This window comes from Mauremys mutica, chromosome 1, assembly GCF_020497125.1.
Source record: "Mauremys mutica isolate MM-2020 ecotype Southern chromosome 1, ASM2049712v1, whole genome shotgun sequence".
NCBI lineage: Eukaryota > Metazoa > Chordata > Testudines > Geoemydidae > Mauremys > Mauremys mutica.
In genome coordinates, this window is record NC_059072.1 from 63,286,177 (window position 1) to 63,305,014 (window position 18,838).

General features: G+C 43.1%; 1 protein-coding gene across 4 annotated transcripts in view; it reads left to right on the forward strand.

Annotated features, from left to right (window-relative positions):
* Positions 1–18,838, forward strand: part of TBC1D30 (TBC1 domain family member 30) — a 95,218-nt gene that overhangs the window by 61,365 nt on the left and 15,015 nt on the right. For all 4 annotated transcript variants that reach the window (XM_044993268.1, XM_044993259.1, XM_044993287.1 and 1 more), the window contains 3 exons: positions 4,638–4,806; positions 6,564–6,732; positions 13,918–14,023. In XM_044993268.1, the coding sequence (XP_044849203.1) occupies positions 4,638–4,806; positions 6,564–6,732; positions 13,918–14,023 (444 nt within the window). The remainder of the gene's footprint in view (positions 1–4,637; positions 4,807–6,563; positions 6,733–13,917; positions 14,024–18,838) is intronic.

Below are 18,838 nucleotides of genomic sequence, written 5' to 3' on the forward strand. Positions count from 1 at the left end.
AAATAATGCATTGCTGCAAAATAAATGTCATGCTTATTTGCATATAACGCTTTTTTTCTGCTAATTCTATGAAATCCATAGAAGTGTAAAAATTTCTAATAAATGCTTAAAGTCACAGGCAGGGAAGACAGTCATTCAGTGCAATAACATCTTGTATGTAAATTGCAGGGGCAGGTGGTATATCAATGCTCTAAATACTTGCATATAACAATTTCCATCAAGATGGTAGCAGTCATATTTGTCTCATTTTATGATCCTTACATATTTCACCATAATCAGTTGGTGAATTATTGCCAGTATAGTTGCCTTCTTTGTATAATTAAACATATTTGTTGTGCTGTGCATTGTTATATTGTTCAGTTTATTACCTTGTATAACGACAAGATGAAGTGCAATGTACAATAACATATCACACCAGCTAAAATGCGGCAAGAGCATTCTAAAGAGCAGCATCACATACATTGCCAGTAATTTAGATGCTGACTTGGATAGCAAGTCTTCCATTTGTGACATTTAAACAGCACAGACTTAGCAAGTGCAGAATGGTGGTGGAGTGTGCTTTCGGACGTCTCAAGGGGAGATGGCGGAGCTTACTCACTCGCTCGGACATCAGCGAAAAGAATATCCCCGTAGTTATTGCTGCTTGCTGTGTGCTGCACAATCTGTGTGAGAGCAAGGGCGAGGCCTTTTTGTCCGGATGGGAGGTTGAGGCAAATCGCCTGGCTGCAGTTTACGCTCAGCCAGACACCCGTGCCGAGAGAATATCCCAGCGGGAAGCGCTCTGTATCCGGGAGGCTTTGAAAGCAAGTTTCCTCGGAGATCAGGGTAACCTATGACTCTCCACTTGCTTTCAAGAGAAACTGACCCTGGGCCTGTGTCAGTTTGTGTCGATTTGGATCTGCGGCTACATGCCTTGTTCTCCAAGTTTCCCCCACTTCCAAAGCACGTTTTTAAGCAAAGTAATTGTTACACTCATTATTAATAAATCTTTCTTTTACTTTGCATTTCTGTTCTGGTGTTGAGACATGGACGCATACTGTGCTGGGCACGGTGTGCACTGACGTACAGACCGCTTCCTCCATAGAGGACTGACATCCTCCTGCTCCTACATAGGTCTCTGGGGTGGGGGACGGATGACAGTGGTTCTGCATGAAGGGGAGGGTTTGCAGGAAGGGGCGAGTGGTGCCTTCTTTGCATAGGGGTTTGGATGACGGCAGTGGGCTGCGGGTTTCTGCGTGGGAAGGGGTGATGGGTGTGGGAGAAGGGTGACTATCTGTCCGTGGATGAGGGCTCTTGTTGGGGCTCAGGGCAGCGGATAGGCTCGTGGATCCGTTGCAAGTGCATCGTAAGGGCAGCCTGCCTTCACAGTAATGGCGTGACAGGCGCTAGGACCCTGGACAATTATACACATTACGAAATGAACAGGGGCAGCATACACAACACAGAATGACCCTGGTGCCTACTGACTGCAGTGTGTGTGTGCCCCGCAGTTGATCCTTTCCCCAAGTCTGTACCCTGGTACTGTAGGCTATACCGTGCAAGTATGAAACCCCTGTCCACCCCATACACCGAAAAATCCTCTGACAGGAAAGACATGACGGAAACAGTGATTAACAGCAAACAGCTTTTATTAATCTAATAAACAGTGGGGGGATGAACCTTGGATTTGGGACTGGCTGAGCCTATAAGGGAAGCACTTCTACAAATTTCTAACGTGAGAAGTGCGGGGTACACGGCCGCTCTGCTCTGGTTCAGTGACAGTTCTCACGTCCTCTACCACCCCTCCGTCTTGTACTTTTGGGTGAGGGGGGGCCAGGACTTCTTGGCTGGTGAGGGCGATTGCAGAGACACTGCAGGGGGGCCCTGTCCTCCAGCCTGCGGTCCTGCAGGACATCAACAAGGCGACGAAGCGTGTCCGTTTGTTCCTTCATGAGACCAAGTAGCGTTTGGGTGGTCTGCTGGTCTTCCTGCCGCCACCTATCCTCACGTTCCATGAGTGTGCGATGCTGCTCACATAGGGTCTCCCTCCAGTGTTTCTGCTCTGCAGCCTCTGCTCGGGAGCAGACCATCAGTTCAGCGAACATGTCGTCCCTAGTCTTCTTCTTTCGCCGTCTAATCATTGCCAGTCTCTGCGAGGGGGATGCCGGGGCAGTCCGGGAAGGACCCGAAGCTGTGTGATGGGGAAAGTTAGTGATTTCCTTGTACAGATACATTTTCGCGAACAGTGAACACCGTCTAGTCAATTTCCATGAAGAAGACCGTACCGGACAACAAGTGTCACGTGGTCTCCAGAGAAGCACAACATTTTGGCCTACGCTCTGATTGGCTGCGCCATTGCACAGGAGAGCGGAGAAGTCGGGAGAGAGAGCAGAATCCCTCTAGCAGAGAGTCCTGGTAAGCCTTACAGTACATTATGCTTATCAGTTAACGGATAGCTGTGCCGTCGTGCTAACGGCAATCTGGAAATCAGATACTATGACCCTTTTGCAGCCACTCCCGACACTGCAGGGGAAAGATCAATGTATGCTTTTCCTGTGTGGCCTACAGCACGTGGCTGCTAAGCGCGGGGCTTTGTTATGCAAAGTATAAGTAAACCATTAAGAACAGTAACTATTCGCTAATTGCCCTAATTAGATGCAGCACTTCAGTAACGAGATTACCCTGAGGCGTGTCTCTCGAGTGCAGAAAGAAAGGATGTTAAGGGAAGCACTTCACCGACCGGGACCCTACGCGGCCATGCTGGTAGAGGCGATGGTTCCCCTGTATCTGAGGATGTCGTGGCGTGGAAGAGTGAGCTTCACCGGAGGACCAAATAGGGCACCTCTTCCTCGAAACCTCCTGCGGAGGGTATTTGAGGAACTGTTTGAAGCATTTGTGGAATTGTCCATGGAGGACTATTGTTCCATCCCAATCTGTGTAGACCTACTGTTCGTTTAGTTTCCCTTTAAAAACTTTTAGATATAGTATTTATAGATAGAATTTATATTTTTGGTATACATGTTTTTGAGCAAATAAATATTTTCTTGTTTATACGACTTACCGCCTGATCCTTCCCCTGACTCTGAGTCCGGGTTCACGGCCGGTGAGGGTTGGTAGGGGATCTCTGTGAGGGTGAGGAACAGATCCTGGCTGTCAGGGAAAGCGGCATTGTGTTCGCTGTCGCCTGCGCCTTCCTCCACGGACCCTTCGTCGTTTTGCCCATCGGCGAACATTGAGTAGGAACTGTCCTGGCTCACTATGCCATCCACTGAGTCCACGGTCAGTGGTGGGACAGTGGTGGCAGACCCACCGAGAATGGCATGCAGTGCCTCGTAGAAGCGGCATGTCTGGGGCTGTGCTCCGGAGCGTCCGTTTGCCGCTCTGACTTTTTGATAGCCTTGCCTCAGGTCCTTGACTTTCACGCGGCACTGCATCGCATCCCGGCTGTATCCTTTCTGTGTCATGGCTTGGGAGACCTTCTCGAAGGTCTTTGCATTACGCTTGTTGGAGCGCAGCTCCGACAGCACAGACTCCTCGCCCCACACAGCGATCAGATCCTGGACTTCCCGGTCTGTCCATGCTGGGGATCTCTTTCTATTCTTGCATTGGGCTGACTCCTCTGCTGGAGAGCTCTGCATCGTTGCAGGTGCTGCGGAGCTCGCCCCGATGTCCAGCCAGGACGTCAGATTCAAAGTGCCCAGACAGGAAAAGGAATTCAAATTTCCCCGGGGCATTTCCTGTGTGGCTGGTCAGAGAATCCAAGCTCCGACTGCTGTCCAGAGCGTCAACAGAGTGGTGCACTGTGGGATAGCTCCCGGAGCTACTAAGTTCGATTTGCATCCACACCTAGCCTAATTCGAGCTAGCAAGTGCGAATTTAGCGTTACTCCACCTGTCGGGGTGGAGTACCAAATTCGAACTAAGGAGCCCCCTAGTTCGAATTAAATGGCTTCCTGGTGTGGACGGTTGAGCGATTAGTTCGAATTAACGCTGCTAAATTCGATTTAAGATCCTAGTGTAGACCAGGCCTGTATGGATTTAAGAATTTACTAAATAATTCAGAGCATCTCACTAGCACATACAACAACAGAAGTATCAAAAATTGGCTTTGATTAACAGAATATTACTTCAATTATTGTGTGGTGTGGCTTCTATTAGTCTTTTACATCCTGTTATTTTTTGAAGTTATCTAGACTCCTCCATTAGCAGTGCAAGCTGCTGTTGAAGAGTTGACACTTAGGACCCAATCCTACAGGTGCTCTGCACCTGGAATGTCTACGGATGCTTAAAGCAGGGCCGGCTCTAGGCACCAGCGTTCCAAGCATGTGCTTGGGGCGGCACTTCTAAAGGGGCGGCATTCCGGCTCTTTGGAGCGGCACTTTTCAAGGGGCAGCACTCTGGCTTTTTTTTTTTTTCCCCGCTTGGGGCGGCAAAAAACCTGGAGCCGGCCCTGGCTTAAAGTAATGTTGCCTTCTTAAATTAAACATCAGACACCTAAGGCACATCTTCCCAGGGTGTCTAAGCTATAGCTCAGTGGAATAGAACATTTTAGTGCATTTTATATTTTAGAACAGGAGTTTTTGCTATTCTTGGAAGATCATTTGTTCTCTCCTTATCAATCCTAAATGATTGACTGATCTTTTTCTCATTTTCTTACAGATCATGATTTACCTAATCGATAAAGTACTGCCTGATAGCTATTTTGTCAATAATCTTCGTGCATTGTCTGTGGATATGGCCGTATTCCGAGATCTTTTAAGAATGAAACTTCCTGAACTGTCTCAGCACTTGGATACGCTTCAGAGAGTTGCAAACAGGGAAAGTAGAGGTGGGTTCAACAAAAATGGTGTTGAATTATTTTCACATTTGCCTCATTGAGCATCATTTTTAAAAACACAGTGGTTTAAATATGTATATATTAAAACTTTGAGAGCAACAACATTTTTTAAAATTGTGTAAGGATACAGTTGACCTTTTACTAATTGACTAACATAGTTAACATGAGAGGAGATTGTTCTGATACTGGTAACTGTATCTTGAACCAACAGCTCTTTCAGGTGAAGCAAATGAGGAGATACTTAAGCCTCATAAGTAGCTGTGGACAGAATTGGGTTGACAGTGCCATAAATTATGTATCTGACAATACTACAACACATAGCATAGTACAGTGGATGTCCTGGAAAGTTCTCTGTCTAATTGCATGGCCTTTGTCCTCTTCAGTTTCTTGGTGGAATCTGTATTTGAATTATGTTATTCTTGTGGGAAGACTGATTCATGGCAGTAGATCATGTCTGGTTGTTATTTTTCTGGTTAGATGCCCAGTGAAACAGAGTGTAAAATGTCCTTGAATCTGAGAGCTGATCTTTGTCTGAAAATGGCTCTGCACCCTGAACTCTGAGGCGTAACACTTCTCAGAACGTTCTATCCTTAACAAGATTTAGTTTTTTGTTATTCTACAATTGAATGCCCCTTGAGTTCCAAACCTGAACATTACAAAGACTCCTGTAAAGAATGAGTCTTCTAGGAGATAGTCTTGATGGCTGCCTGAATAGTATAAAAACAGATAAACAAAAAGCCTTTAATTCATGTTTGCTGGCTTGGTGATCAAGTAATTTTGGAGGGTGATGGGGAGTGTTGCTGACCTCCTATGAATCAATCCAGACTACCAAAATTCATGAAACGTGCTCCAAGCACCAGAAAGTGAAACTTCAGAATTCCAAACTGAAGGATTAAATCTTTTCTGAAAGTGCTAAAAAACCAAAAGGAAAACCAAATACATTACAGCTGTGTCTGCTGAGGCAGGACACTAGGATTTTAATACAATAGACAGGATTTAAAAGAACGATTCCCCATCAGGCAAGTAGGAGATTTTTTTTTTTTTTTGGACAATTGTCATCAACTTCTGCAGAATTGGAGTTTTATTTTAAAAAAAAATCTAGCTGTTGTGATTGCAGGGTACAATAAAAAAAAAACCTCCTTCCAAATATGAAATGGGTATTAACTAAGTGGTGCTACCTTCTGGGATCTACAGACATCACCAGCACCTCTGCTGCTGCTCAGGCCCTGTCTACACTATCACTTATGTCAGCAAAACTTATGTTGCTCAGAGGTGTGAAAAAACCCCACCCCTGAGCAACATAAGTTTCGCTGGCATAAGTGGTAGTGTGCACAGTGCTATGTTGGCAGGAGAAGCTCTCCTGCCAACATAACTACCACTGCTCATTGGAGGTGGTTTAATTATGTCAACGGGAGAGCTCTCTCCTGTCAGCATAGAGTGGCCACATGGGAGATCTTACAGCGACACAGCTGCATCGGTACAGCTGTGCCACTGTAAGTTCTCTAGTGTAGGCATAGTCTCAGTTTTCCTACACTGCAGCAGAGTGATTTGACATGTTACTTTTCACTTCTGTTATTCAAAACCCTGTAAACAGCTGCAGATGGGGAAAGTTTTGAGCAGCAGCAGAGGCCCTGGAACTATTGGCAGTCTTCAGAATGCAACACTGCATCAGTTCACACAACATTATAAAGTAACTTTGGGGAATAATGAATTGTGAATGACTTGCTATCTTAATTTTTCCATTTTAGGAGGCTATGAACCCCCACTTACCAATGTCTTCACAATGCAATGGTTCCTGACCCTTTTTGCTACATGCCTTCCTAATCATACAGTTTTAAAGATCTGGGATTCAGTATTCTTTGAAGGTTCTGAAGTTATACTGAGAGTAGCACTGGCTATCTGGGCAAAGTTAGGCGAGTAAGTGACTTTTCTTTCTTTTTGTGCAATGCATGCAAGATATATGGTTTTAATGTGTGTTATTTTTCTGAAATGAAAATTCCAGATATAAACAAGACATGGCCTTGCAATATAGCATTCCATAAAATGTACTCTAGGGAACCATCTGGCAATGGCAGAAAGAAGGGCGGGATGACTTATTGGTCTTCACCCTATCAAATTTCTATATTTAATTACATAGCATATATAATATATGTGTTTAAATGTTGGGTCTGATTCTGTAAGCCCACTGCACACACAATTCTAGGTGAAATCAATGGGAGTTCTGTGCATAGAGGCTCCTTGTCTGTACTAGATGAAAGGCACATTAGATTCACAGGCCGTAGGACTTCTCTGAATTAATTCTTGTTTGTTTAGAGCATATCTTTTAGAAAAAAACATTCAATCTTGATTTTAAAGTTGCCAGTGATGGAGAATCCACCACAATTTTTGGCAAAATGGTTCCAATGGTTAATTACCCTCCCTGTTAAAATTTGTGCCTATTTTCAGGAAGAAACATATGTTGCTAAAGTGTAGTTACAGTAGTGCTCAGCTCATTACAAGCCTCAATCTGTTCCTCTGTACAGTGCATTGCCTGGTGAATGAGTGTTAACCAACAAGTTTTCTAGAAACTATCTGTGGAAGCAATTGCTTTAAAGAACATTTTTAACTAAGATTTTATTAAGGATAATGTATAGGTGCAAGCTGTCTCATTTTGTAAGGGAACAATCATTGAATACAAGTCTAGGTGTTTTGTTTTGTTTTTTAAAAAGGATACTTGGAATGGAATGATTTTTCTGAACTACTACTTTTGTCACTGCAAATATTTACATTCCAAACAGAGGGCCAAATCCCTTTGGAGTTAATGAAGTCAGTGACAAAATTCTCATTGGGAAATGTGAGCAGGAACAGGCCAAGTATCTACTAGTGTCAGCTGGAAAACTCTGTTGGATTTAGCAGCTGCATTCAATCTTTTCCTCTGATACCCAGCAACGCCTACCTTCCTAGCCACAAAACTTTTCCTTTAATATAAAATTAAAATATTAAAGATATTGACAAAATGTGTGTGCAGCAATATCCCAAGAGGTCTTCTAAATTTGCAAAATAAATTACCACTTAAAACTTCAGCACCACAGGCAAGTGCTTTTATATTATATTTGGTTTTGTATCTTGCATGTTTAATCTGAAAAATAATTACTTTTTTTTGTAACTTGCAAATGGTGAATAATTAGCTAAGACCTGTTCTTACTCAGGCTTTATTCATGAATTGAGCTGTTTACATTCAGAATAAACTAGACATAGCATTATTATTATTTTGTATTATGTTATCTACAGACAATGGGCCCAGTCCCACAGGACCTCTGTGCACAGACTTCCCACTTCACCTGGAATTCTAGAGGCCTCAGTCAGGATCAGAGCCCCATCTTGCTAGGTATTATACAAACATAGAATAAATTAAGTTCTCTGATGTGAAGAGTTTACCATACAATCTAAATAAGACAAGACTTAAAAAGTGGAAATAACAAACAATTGGAAGGAATGGCAGCAGGCAGTTGAGGGAAACATTAATAAGAACATATTTTACTCAGGCCAAATAAATAAGATAAACACCAGAAATCATACAAGGCATCTTTATAGCCATTGTTAGTTGGCATCCTGGTGGAAGTAGGTTGTGATGAGGGACTTCTGGGCTAGTTTGGGCAGGGTGTTCCAAACGTAAGGGGCAGCCTGGAACAAAGCTCAACAGTACTCGAGGGAGAAACAGTCAAATAGGCAAGATATGCTGGCTAAATAGGAGTAGAAAGGATTGGGAGGATAAGATACTAATACGCAAGGAGGAGCTATATTGTGAAAGGCCTTAAAGGTAAGGACCAGAAGCTTGTATTTGATGTACTGGAGGAGGAGCCAATGAAAGACTCCAAGACAGAAGTGACGTAGTCAGAATGATGGACCAAGAAAATGATATTAACAGCAACATTTTGAATGGACATAAGGAAAATGAAGTGGGTGTCATGAAGGCCCAAAGAGGGGAGTATGCAATAGTTGAGACAGGAGATGATGAGTTCTCTTTGGGTAGATAAAGAGATGGAGGAACAAACAGTAAGATTTTGGCCTGGCCTGGACATTAAGTTACAGTTGCCAGCCAGGAAGAGATGTCAGAGTGGTAGGCTGCAATGCAGGACTGGCAGTCAGGTAGTTGAAAGGCAGATTTGAGTGTCATCAGCACAGATGTGTTAGTTGAAGCAGTTTGAGAAAATGAGGTCACCTAGAGAAGAGGCATAAGGGAGAAGAGGAGTGGGCAAAGGACAGAATTCTGTGGGACTTCCACAGAAATAGATACCGAAGTGACCAGAGACGTAAGAGGAGAAGCAGGAAAGGACAGAGTCACAGAATTCAGATGACCAGATTTCAAGAAGGAGATTCTGTGCATCCATGTCAAAGGCAGGCAAGAGGTGAAAGAGGGTGAGGTTCTGAGATTTGGCTGAGGAGGGATTGTTAGTGATTTTTATTTCAGTAGCATGAAGAGAGAGAGGAAATTCGATTGTAATAGATCAGGGTTGGAGCTGGGAGAGAGGAACTTAAGGCCACGATTGTAGATGTGTCACATTCAGTAATCTAGAGGTGAAGGGGAGAAAAGAGATGGGGTGTTAGTTGGAGAAGGAGGTGCTTTTACTTAGGATGGGGGAGACCATAACACATTTGTGTTCTGAGGGAAAGGAACCTAATGAGAGTGAGAGGTTAAGGAGAAAGGGATGGTATGGAGAGTGGGCAAAAGGAATATCATGAGGCAGGAGGAGATGGGTTGACTGGAGCAGGTGAAGGGTTAGAGGAGGAAGGGAGGCAAGAAACTTCAGTGTCACTGATAAGGGAGGAGGATAAAACACATGCAGTTTTCCTTGGAAGAAGAGAACATATTTTTTTCCCTTCCCATGAGGTAGGTGTTATCTGGAAGGCAATTTTTAATAGATTACCACTCTCAGTAACAGTATACTATAGTCACAATTCTATTTATGGTCTTATCTTTGACAGTTTTAGCCCACTTCTGCAATCTAGTTTCAAAAGATCTTTCACAAATTAATTTCTTTTGAAATAATGCAGAGACTCATGATGTTCTCCTTTTGTCTAAAATGAATTAATTTGTAAATGTGTAGGACTGCTGCCCTAACCGCCATCATGGATTGCAGACATTGGTGCTTCTCATTGGAAGTATAATTATATATTTAACTCATAGTTGTAGTTGTTATAGTAAGAATTGGTCAACCCTGTAAGGTAGGCAGGGGATGTCTTATCCCCACTTTATAGATTGGGAAACTGAAATAAGTGAAATGACTTTTCCACAAGAGCGCAGGCAGTTTTCCAATCATGTATTTAATCCCTTAGACTATAACTATCTCTCTCCTTTCTCTTTGAGAATTTTTCACTCTCTAGTAGTAATAGTAACAACAAAAGAAATGTCTGGAAATAAAAGTGGGGTAATGTCAGCCTTTTGCATTCAAGTCTTCATGAGCTCATGGAGGTGCTGTTTTGGAGGAAATGGAGCACTGCTTTTCTGGCCTCTGATCTTGTACATACGTAGACCGACGTCAGATATAAACTGTCAGAATCAAGTATCTGGAAACCGAAGTAGCTGTTAAGCCTTGCTGTAATATCACATGCATGTAATGAACATGTACTTATGAACACTGTATGAAAAACTTACTGTCTGTCTTCTTCTGCACTGATCGGCCTTCATTTCAGCTAACACGTCCTGACATTTCAGTTAGAAGTAGCAGCTCCAGAGTCCTATGACAACTCCTAAACTTAGACACCCACAGTAGGTGACTCAGGTTTTCTTTCTATACTCATTCTCCTTTATAGGAGGCAGGCTATAATGTTTTCAGTGGCTGCTGGAAGTCACAGATGATCTGGAAAGATTCATTTGTTGTAATTCCAGGAATACCACTCCATAATTGATTTCTTCCTCCCTGCTCAACAATGTAGAAAGAAAAATTGTGAAGGTCAAGGCAGTAAAGATTCTCCTTCATATCAGAAGCAGCTCTACATACAACTCCTATGTAAACAAATAACAAGACACCTGGAGTTCTTTGCTGAGCCAGGAGGCAGAAAAAGTCTTATTGTTGTTAGAGATTAAAAGGAGTCATTCAATGCAGGATCTATTGTTAGGGAACTGAATTCCTAGACAGACTGGCTCAGTAGGAATTCTGTCACCGACCAATTGGAGCTGGATCAGAAGATGTTCAATAGCATGTTATCCAGATTGGCACGTTCTCAAATTAGACCCCTTTGCCTTGAGCGACAACATGCAACTTCTGTTCTGCTTGAAAGTGTGGGTACGTTGCACCTCTTGTCAAAATCCCTGGTGTGTGTCAGGGCCCTAGAGCTTACTGTCCCCCTGGATCTCCTCATTGTCCTTGGCCAATTCCCTTCCTCTCAAGGGAGTGACTGAAGAGCTCCTCCTTGCAGTCTCTTCCTGCTCTCACTTCCTGGCTTTATACTCCTCTCCAAGCTCTTCCCCCACACCGGGCTTCATCTGCAATCAGTGCTTATCAAGCTCTGGTTTCCCTCAAAGTGCAGCATATAAGATTAATTGGCCCCTCCTGGCCCACATTAACCCACTCCAGACTTGTGTGGGGTGGACACCCCAACACACCTTTTCTGTCAAGAGTTGCTAGAAAGATACTGCTTATTCCATGCTTGCCCAGGAGACCTTGATTCTACCGACTAATGGAAGTCACTTTCTGCAGGGTTGGATTGACCATTGACACAATTCTTCTCAAACAGTACCATCCCTGTGCCTCTCAATGTCAATAGATTTAAATTGGTAGCATGGAGGCTAAGGCCAGGTCTACACTACAGACCTGTATCGGTATAACTATGTTGCTCCGGGGTGTCAGAAATCCACACCTCTGAGTGACATTATACCAACCTAGTCCCCTGGTGTAGACAGCGCTATGTCGGTGGGAGAGCTTCTACTGCCGACATAGCTACCACCTCTTGGGGAGGTGGATTCACTGTGCTGAGGTGAAAAGCTCTCCCGTCGGCTTAGGAGCATCTTCACTAAAGCACTACAGCGGCGCATCTGCACTGGTGTAGCTGCGCTGCTATAGCGCTGTTCATGAAGACGAGCCCTATAAGACTGAAATTTAGTGAGTGTGTCTATATTCTATAGAAATCCTGGAAAGGCTATACTATAGCCAGCTTGTAAGGGGATTTGTAAAGTCCTCTTTGTTTGTTTGTTTGTTTGTTTAATCTTTGACATGGTTAAAGGTATAAAATAAACTAGACTTAGTAGAAACAGTGCCTAAGATTTTAAAAAATGACTAGTGATTTTGGGTGTCCAATTTGAGACACCTGACAAAGGGCCTGTGTTCCAGAAAGCGTTGTGCACCTGCCCTTAGAAAAATCAGGCCCTTTCAAGGTATGTCAAGTTGGGCATCCAAAATCACTGGTTGCTTATGAAAATATTCACCTGTAACTATTTCTCTGTCATCTTGGTGACTTAAATCCACATATTCATTTTCTTTTCTCTTCATATCACTGTTAAGTGTATTTCTACCTTTCTTGCCACATAATTTCTTTCACACAGGAAGAATACATCTCCCATTTACACAACAGGTATATAATGTTTGGGAGAGCTGCTGTCTCTGCAGGGGACTTACACCGCTTAAGGTGATTTGATCCTGACTGCATATACTAAATGAGCCTGAAAATCTGCTCCCTGGCACCTTTAGTTTCTACTGCTGTAATTACAACAACACTTGGATCTAGTCACAGGCCTGACTCATCTTCTGCCATTAAAAAATAAAGCTTTCTATGCAGTATGTGCTGCTGTGCTGACAAAGTGCAGGTCTGTGGGAACTTTTAAAATTAAAAATCCTTATAGCCTTCACAACTGTAACATTCAACAACTTTCCATATAGCATGTGTAGGGCCCTACCAAATTCAGGGCCATGAAAAACACATCACGGACCATGAAATCTGGTTTTCCCCCTGTGAAATCACATCTCCTGTGTACTTTTACCCTGTACTATACAGATTTCACAGGTGAGACCAATGTTTCTCAAATTGGGGGTCCTGGCCCAAAAGGGAGTTGCGGGGGGGTGTCATAAGGTTGTTTTAGGGGGTCACAGTATTGCCACCCTCACTTCTGCGCTGCCTTAAGAGCTGCATGGCTGAAGAGTGGCAACTGTTGGCTGGGCGCCCAGCTCTGAAGAAGGCACCCCCCTAGCAGCAGGGCAGAAGTAAGGGTGGCAATACCATACCATGCCACCCTTACTTCTGCATTGCTGCCTTCAGAGCAGGGCAGCCAGAAAGTGGAGGCTGCTGACTGAGGGCCCAGCTCTGCAGGCAGCAGCACAGAAGTAAGGGTGGCGATATCATGCCATGCTATCCTTACTTCTGTGCTGCTGCTGGTGGTGGCTCTGCCTTCAGAAGTGGGCTCCCTCCCAGCCTGCCACCGCTGCTTTCCAGCTGCCCAGCTTTGAAGGCAGCGCTGCCGCCAGCAGCAGCACAGACGTAGGGGTAGCAGTACCGCAACTCCCTCTACAATAACCTTGCGACCCCCTACCCCCAACTCCTTGTTGGGTCAGGACCTCCTACAATTACAACACCATTAAATTTCAGATTTAAATAGCTGAAATCATTAAATTTATGATTTTTAAAATCCTATAACTGTGAAATTGATCAAAATGGACTATGAATTTGATAGGGCCCTAAGAGTGCGTAACACTAGTGACGGGAAGATTACAGCACTGCAGATTTTTCTTTTCCACTCCACGCTATCCACAGTGTTTAGACTGAATTTACAAAAAATAATCTCCCTACCAAAAATACCCTCTTTCTCTGCTCTGCTACTAGACTCTGGCAGCCATTCCTAGCATATCAAGGGTTTCATGTGTTAATCCGTATCTGAATTCCTGACATGCACTAACAGAGTGAAAGTGGCCTACTCTCTCAGGACTGTGAACTGTGCACACTCATCCCCCTTATCGTATAAAACTTCTTTTGATCTGCTGGTTTTTATAATGGTGGTTTTCTTTGCAATAAACCGAAGGGTTTAAATCAGTAATATAGGGGATGTTCTGTATGATTACCCTACAGAGAATAGAGTTCACTTTGAAATGTATAATTAGTTTAGATCACAGAAAAAATTGTGTTCTGATACAGGCAGATTGAATGTTGTGAAACTGCAGATGAATTCTACAGTACTATGGGCAAACTAACCCAGGAGATGCTGGAAGACAGTCTGATTGACAGCAATGAACTCATGCAGGTTAGTAAGCAGCGCTTAATGATGTAATTCTTGTTTGTATATTTGTATATTGTCAACAGTCTTTAGCTTCCTGGGTCTAAAGGATGAGATTTTTGTTAAAATGTTGTTTCAAGAAGAAAAATTAAGATAACACCCTACTGTCAAACTAACCTGTCAGTGGAGCAGGTACAGAAACATTATCAGTGGTCAAAGCTAAAATACCACTAAATTATAAGTTAGATGTAGAAAACAGCTAGACCTTATTTGACAAGGAGGTGCCAGTCAATTGCTTTCTGCAGTGTCAACAATTAAATATTTGTGCATTACACTCAGTGGGATTATCTAAATTGTGAGCTATATAATGCTCTGTATTTTATTTCTAATTTTTCTGTCTTGCATTATATTCATTACAATGTAATCTTTGTATTCAGTAGACTTTGTGGGTGGCTGACTAGCTCATCAACTGAAAAAAAATCCCTCTGTTTTAAAAAAAATAAAAATAAAATCCGTTGAACTGTTAGTTGTGAATTATAAACAAAATGTAGATGATTGCTCTAATTACCTTCTTAAACCCCAAGTCATTGAATAATAAGCAGAAACCTAAAGTGTGTTTTTTTAAAAAAGGCCTTCGGTATTGCAGATGCAGTTTTACACTTGCAGTTCAAGTACTAAATTGCAGACACCTTTTTTCTTACCCCTGCAGTTGCACTCATTTAGAAGCCTAAGTACCTGTGTGCACTCATGAACGTGGGAGCTAGGGGCTTGATCCTACACTCATTTAACTCAGTGGCAAAGCTCCCATTGACTTTAATGATACTGGATCAGGGCCTCAGTGACTAAATAGGTGCAGTTATGGGACTGAATAATTCAACCGTAATATTGGAGGCTGTGTTGAGGCTTAACTTAAAAGTTCTGGTTCTAAATATCTTAAATTAGATTGTCTCAAAATAAGAAGCCTATGGTAAATTTTTGTCACCCTCTAACCAGTGCACTCATTCGGAGAGTTCTTCTTGACTATACAGTAGAATCATCTTCCAAACTCCAATTTAGTGTTGAAGCAGAGAATCACTGTAACAATATGCAATCTTGGACAATTTGCCTTCCTTTTTTCCTTGTGACAGGGGGACCATGGGACCAAAACTGAGTGAGTGGTGGTGTGACCTGGTGCAGGGGGTTGCAGCACCACTCAGCTTTGGCCCCAGGGCCCCTCCATCAGGATGGGGTTGGGGTTTGCAGTGCCAAAACTGAATGGCATTGCACCTTCTCAGTGCTGCTTAGGTTTGGACAGAGGGCTGCAGGGCCAAACCTGAGTGGGCAGTGAAGTGGCCAGTGCTGCCCTTCCTTGCCGTTGTTATGAGGCCAGTTCCCGCAACAGGGGCTCCCCCTCTACCTCTGGGGTCTGCCCAGCTTCACTCCTCTTCCAGTAGCCTGTGTCCCCTCTGCTCTACTCACAGAACTCGCACTGTGACAGCTTCAGGAGGGGTGGTATATACCCACAAGGGGGGGAGCCTTCCAGGAGAGAGGTGGTGCAGGCGTTCCTGAACCAGTGTATTGAAAGGACCAAGATTGTTAACTAGAATCAGTGTTGCAGATTGTTTTCAGCATCCTCAGAGGAATCAGCCAGAAATGTGTTTGGGAGTGATGCTCCTACCTTCTTGAAATGTGTTTTACCAAATTGGAAATATAGTGAACACTTGTCTAACAAATGTTGAGGGTTGTTTTTTTGATGGGGGGAGGAGGGAAAGGTTGGGCTATAGTACTGTAATCCGTTTGGTTTTCCCAGTCATTTCAATAAGGACAATCAGTCTCTGCACCTAGTATTCCAGTGGCTCTCAACCTTTCCAGACTACTGTACCCCTATCAGGAGTTTGATTAGTCTTGCGTGCCTCCAAGTTTCACCTTAAAAACAACTTGCTTACAAAATCAGACATAAAAATACAAAAGCGTCAGAGCACACTATTACTGAAAAATTGCCTAGTTTCTCATTTTTACTATATAATTATAAAATAAACCAATGGTAATATAAATAGTGTACTTAGATTTCAGTGTGTAGTATATAGAGCACTATAAACAAGTAATTGTATGAAATTTTAGTTTGTACTGGTGTCACTAATGCTTTTTATGTAGCCTGTTATAAAACTAGGCAAATATCTAGATGAGTTGATGTACCCCTGGAAGACCTCTGTGAACCCTGGTTGAGAATCACTGTACTCTTCCACCTATTTTCATATGCACATATTCTGTGTACACCCAGCCACTCCTTTTAAAAAAAAATATTTCTCTTGCATGGAGAATATGAATACACATAGGGCTCAGCACGTAAGCAAGTTTTTGGAAATTTGACTCTTCAGTGGTGAGGTTTTTGTCTGGTGGTGGTAGGAGGAACTAGACTGGAGGAGCAAACAAGTCCCAAAGTAAACTCCTTTTTCAGATTAAACAATTTAGGAAAGTGAGCATCAGTTCCACAAGTTTTAAATAATAGACAAAAATAGCATTTTTAGGACTAGAAGCTAAACAAATACAATATTATTGGTCTGTTAATAAACACCTTAGTTCTGAGATTGGGCACAAGACTGCATGCCAACTATCTGCAACAATTTGTGTTAGCCTGCCATGTTGTCTTAATACCTTTATAACAATGCTTGCTTCTTGAAAGTAGTGAAATTCAAACAAAAGTCGGGGGTATTTTTTAAACATTTTATTCTGGAAGGAGAAGAGGAGATAATAGAAAAAGGGGAGGGGAATTGGCGAGTGTATCATGAGGCATAAATTAAAACTTTGGAAACTAGCTACGTGAATAATGTAGCTGGAGTTAACGTAGCTTAGGTCGACTTACTGCAGTGTCTATACCGTGCTGGGTCAATGGGAGACACTCTCCCGTCGACTTACTTACTCTTCTCGTTCCCGGTGGAGTATTGGGGTCGACTGGAGAGCACTCTGCCATCAATTTAGCGGGTCTTCACTAGACCCGCTAAACCGACCCCTGGTGCATCGATCGCCAGAGCATCAATCCAGTGGTAGTGCAGACATAGCCTTAGTCTGGTAGATTTGAGCAGTATCACTGTTTGGGCCCAGAGAACATTTTTCTCTTTCACAGTTGCAGGAAGGTTCTGTAGTTTCATCTAATGGGAAAGCTTAATTTCATGCTGTGGGATTTTGGAGGCATTCTTCTGACCTGAGGTATGTGCACATACCTCAAGCTATAAAAGTTTCTTAATGCCAAAACCTGGTCGTCTGCACTACTTGTCCTCTTTTTCTAATCCAGCTATGAATGTTCCAACTCCTGCTTCTAACTACTTGCATCAGTGCATCTGCACAAACATATTTTTCCTCCTCTGTCAGGAAGGACTTGGCATTGAATCAATTTTTGTGACATTCTTTGTGCATTAAGCACAGAGTCATGAATAGATATTTAGAAACCATTCAGAATTTACTTTTATCTTAATTGAGACCATTTTGCCTTCAGATCAAAATTTCACTGACTATAGCACAGGAAAAATATACAAACCAAGAGTTCCTCCCAGAGCTAATGAGAAATTTCAAAATTCCTGGCTTTGAGAAGCCACTTATTTTCAAAATGGGTAAAAGTCATATTTAAAAAAATGCTCTGAAACAATGTTTCATTTACAGTCTTACACTTAATATCAGTTTCTAATGGAGTATGGAAGTCCTGAATAATTGTACACGTGAAAGCAGAGAAACTTTAGCCGCTGCTGAATTAGGTAGTTACAAGCTGAGCAATATCATTGCAAAGGATGATGTACAGATGCTGTGACCGAATGCACCTCTGTATTCACACCCTACACACAAGTGTAATAATCTTTGTGCAAAATATGCCTTGTGAGGTATCATTTGAAAACTAATAACTCACTGGCCAATAATATCATGGTGGAATGTATGTAGTAACATTATATGTAAAGTTATGAATTCCCCTGTATGAGGTTGGTAGCAGACATTGTTAAACAGTCCTGTCCTAAACAAAGGAATGTATGTTTACCTCAGTTTACATGTAAGTAGGAAACAGGTCCTCAGGACAGCAAGAGGATGTAAACCAGTTTCTCAAAGACAAAGGACAAGCTAACGCCTCTAGCCAGGTGGTATCGAAGTTGACTGGCAATACCTTGGAATGTGATAAACACTTTCTAGTAGCTAAACTTAATAGGCTAGACTTGGTTCAAGGTAAAATCGTCACCACATATTCAGTGGCGTAGCCAGGTGGAGCGAACGGGGAGCGATCACAAAAAAAGGCGCCACCCGCTGCGGCGCTTTTACTGATTGGGCGGTGCTCTGCATCTTCGGCGGCATTTCAGCAGCGGGTCCTTCACTCGCTCCGCAGGTCTTTGGTATCATTTTGGTGGCGGGCCTTTCAGTGCCGCTGAACACACCCGGAGCAAGTGAAGGACCCAAAGCTGAAGTGCTGCCGAAGACCCGGAACACCACCGGGTGAGTAAAAATTAAAAAGGTGCCAAGAAATTAAAAAGGCGCCACTTGTGCTCAGTGGGAGCGCGGCCGCTGTCCCACTCCCCCCATAGCTACACTATTGCACATATTCCCAGCAACACTGCTAACCAAGTTATCAGATTGGGACCTCCCCCACGAAGACAAAGGGCTGGTTCCTTTGTTGTCTTCAGTGAAAGGATGGGGGGAAGATAGAGAGACCCTGAGGTGTGTTTGCCCTCCACTTTTATAGTCGAGTCATCCTTTGAAATGCATTTTCCTGAGGGTTACCTCTAAATCAGTGGTTTTCAACATATGGTCTGCAGACCCCTGGGGGGGGGGGGTTCGTGGACTATGTGTAAGAAGTCTGAAAAAGGTTTTCATTACCATAGAACAGTA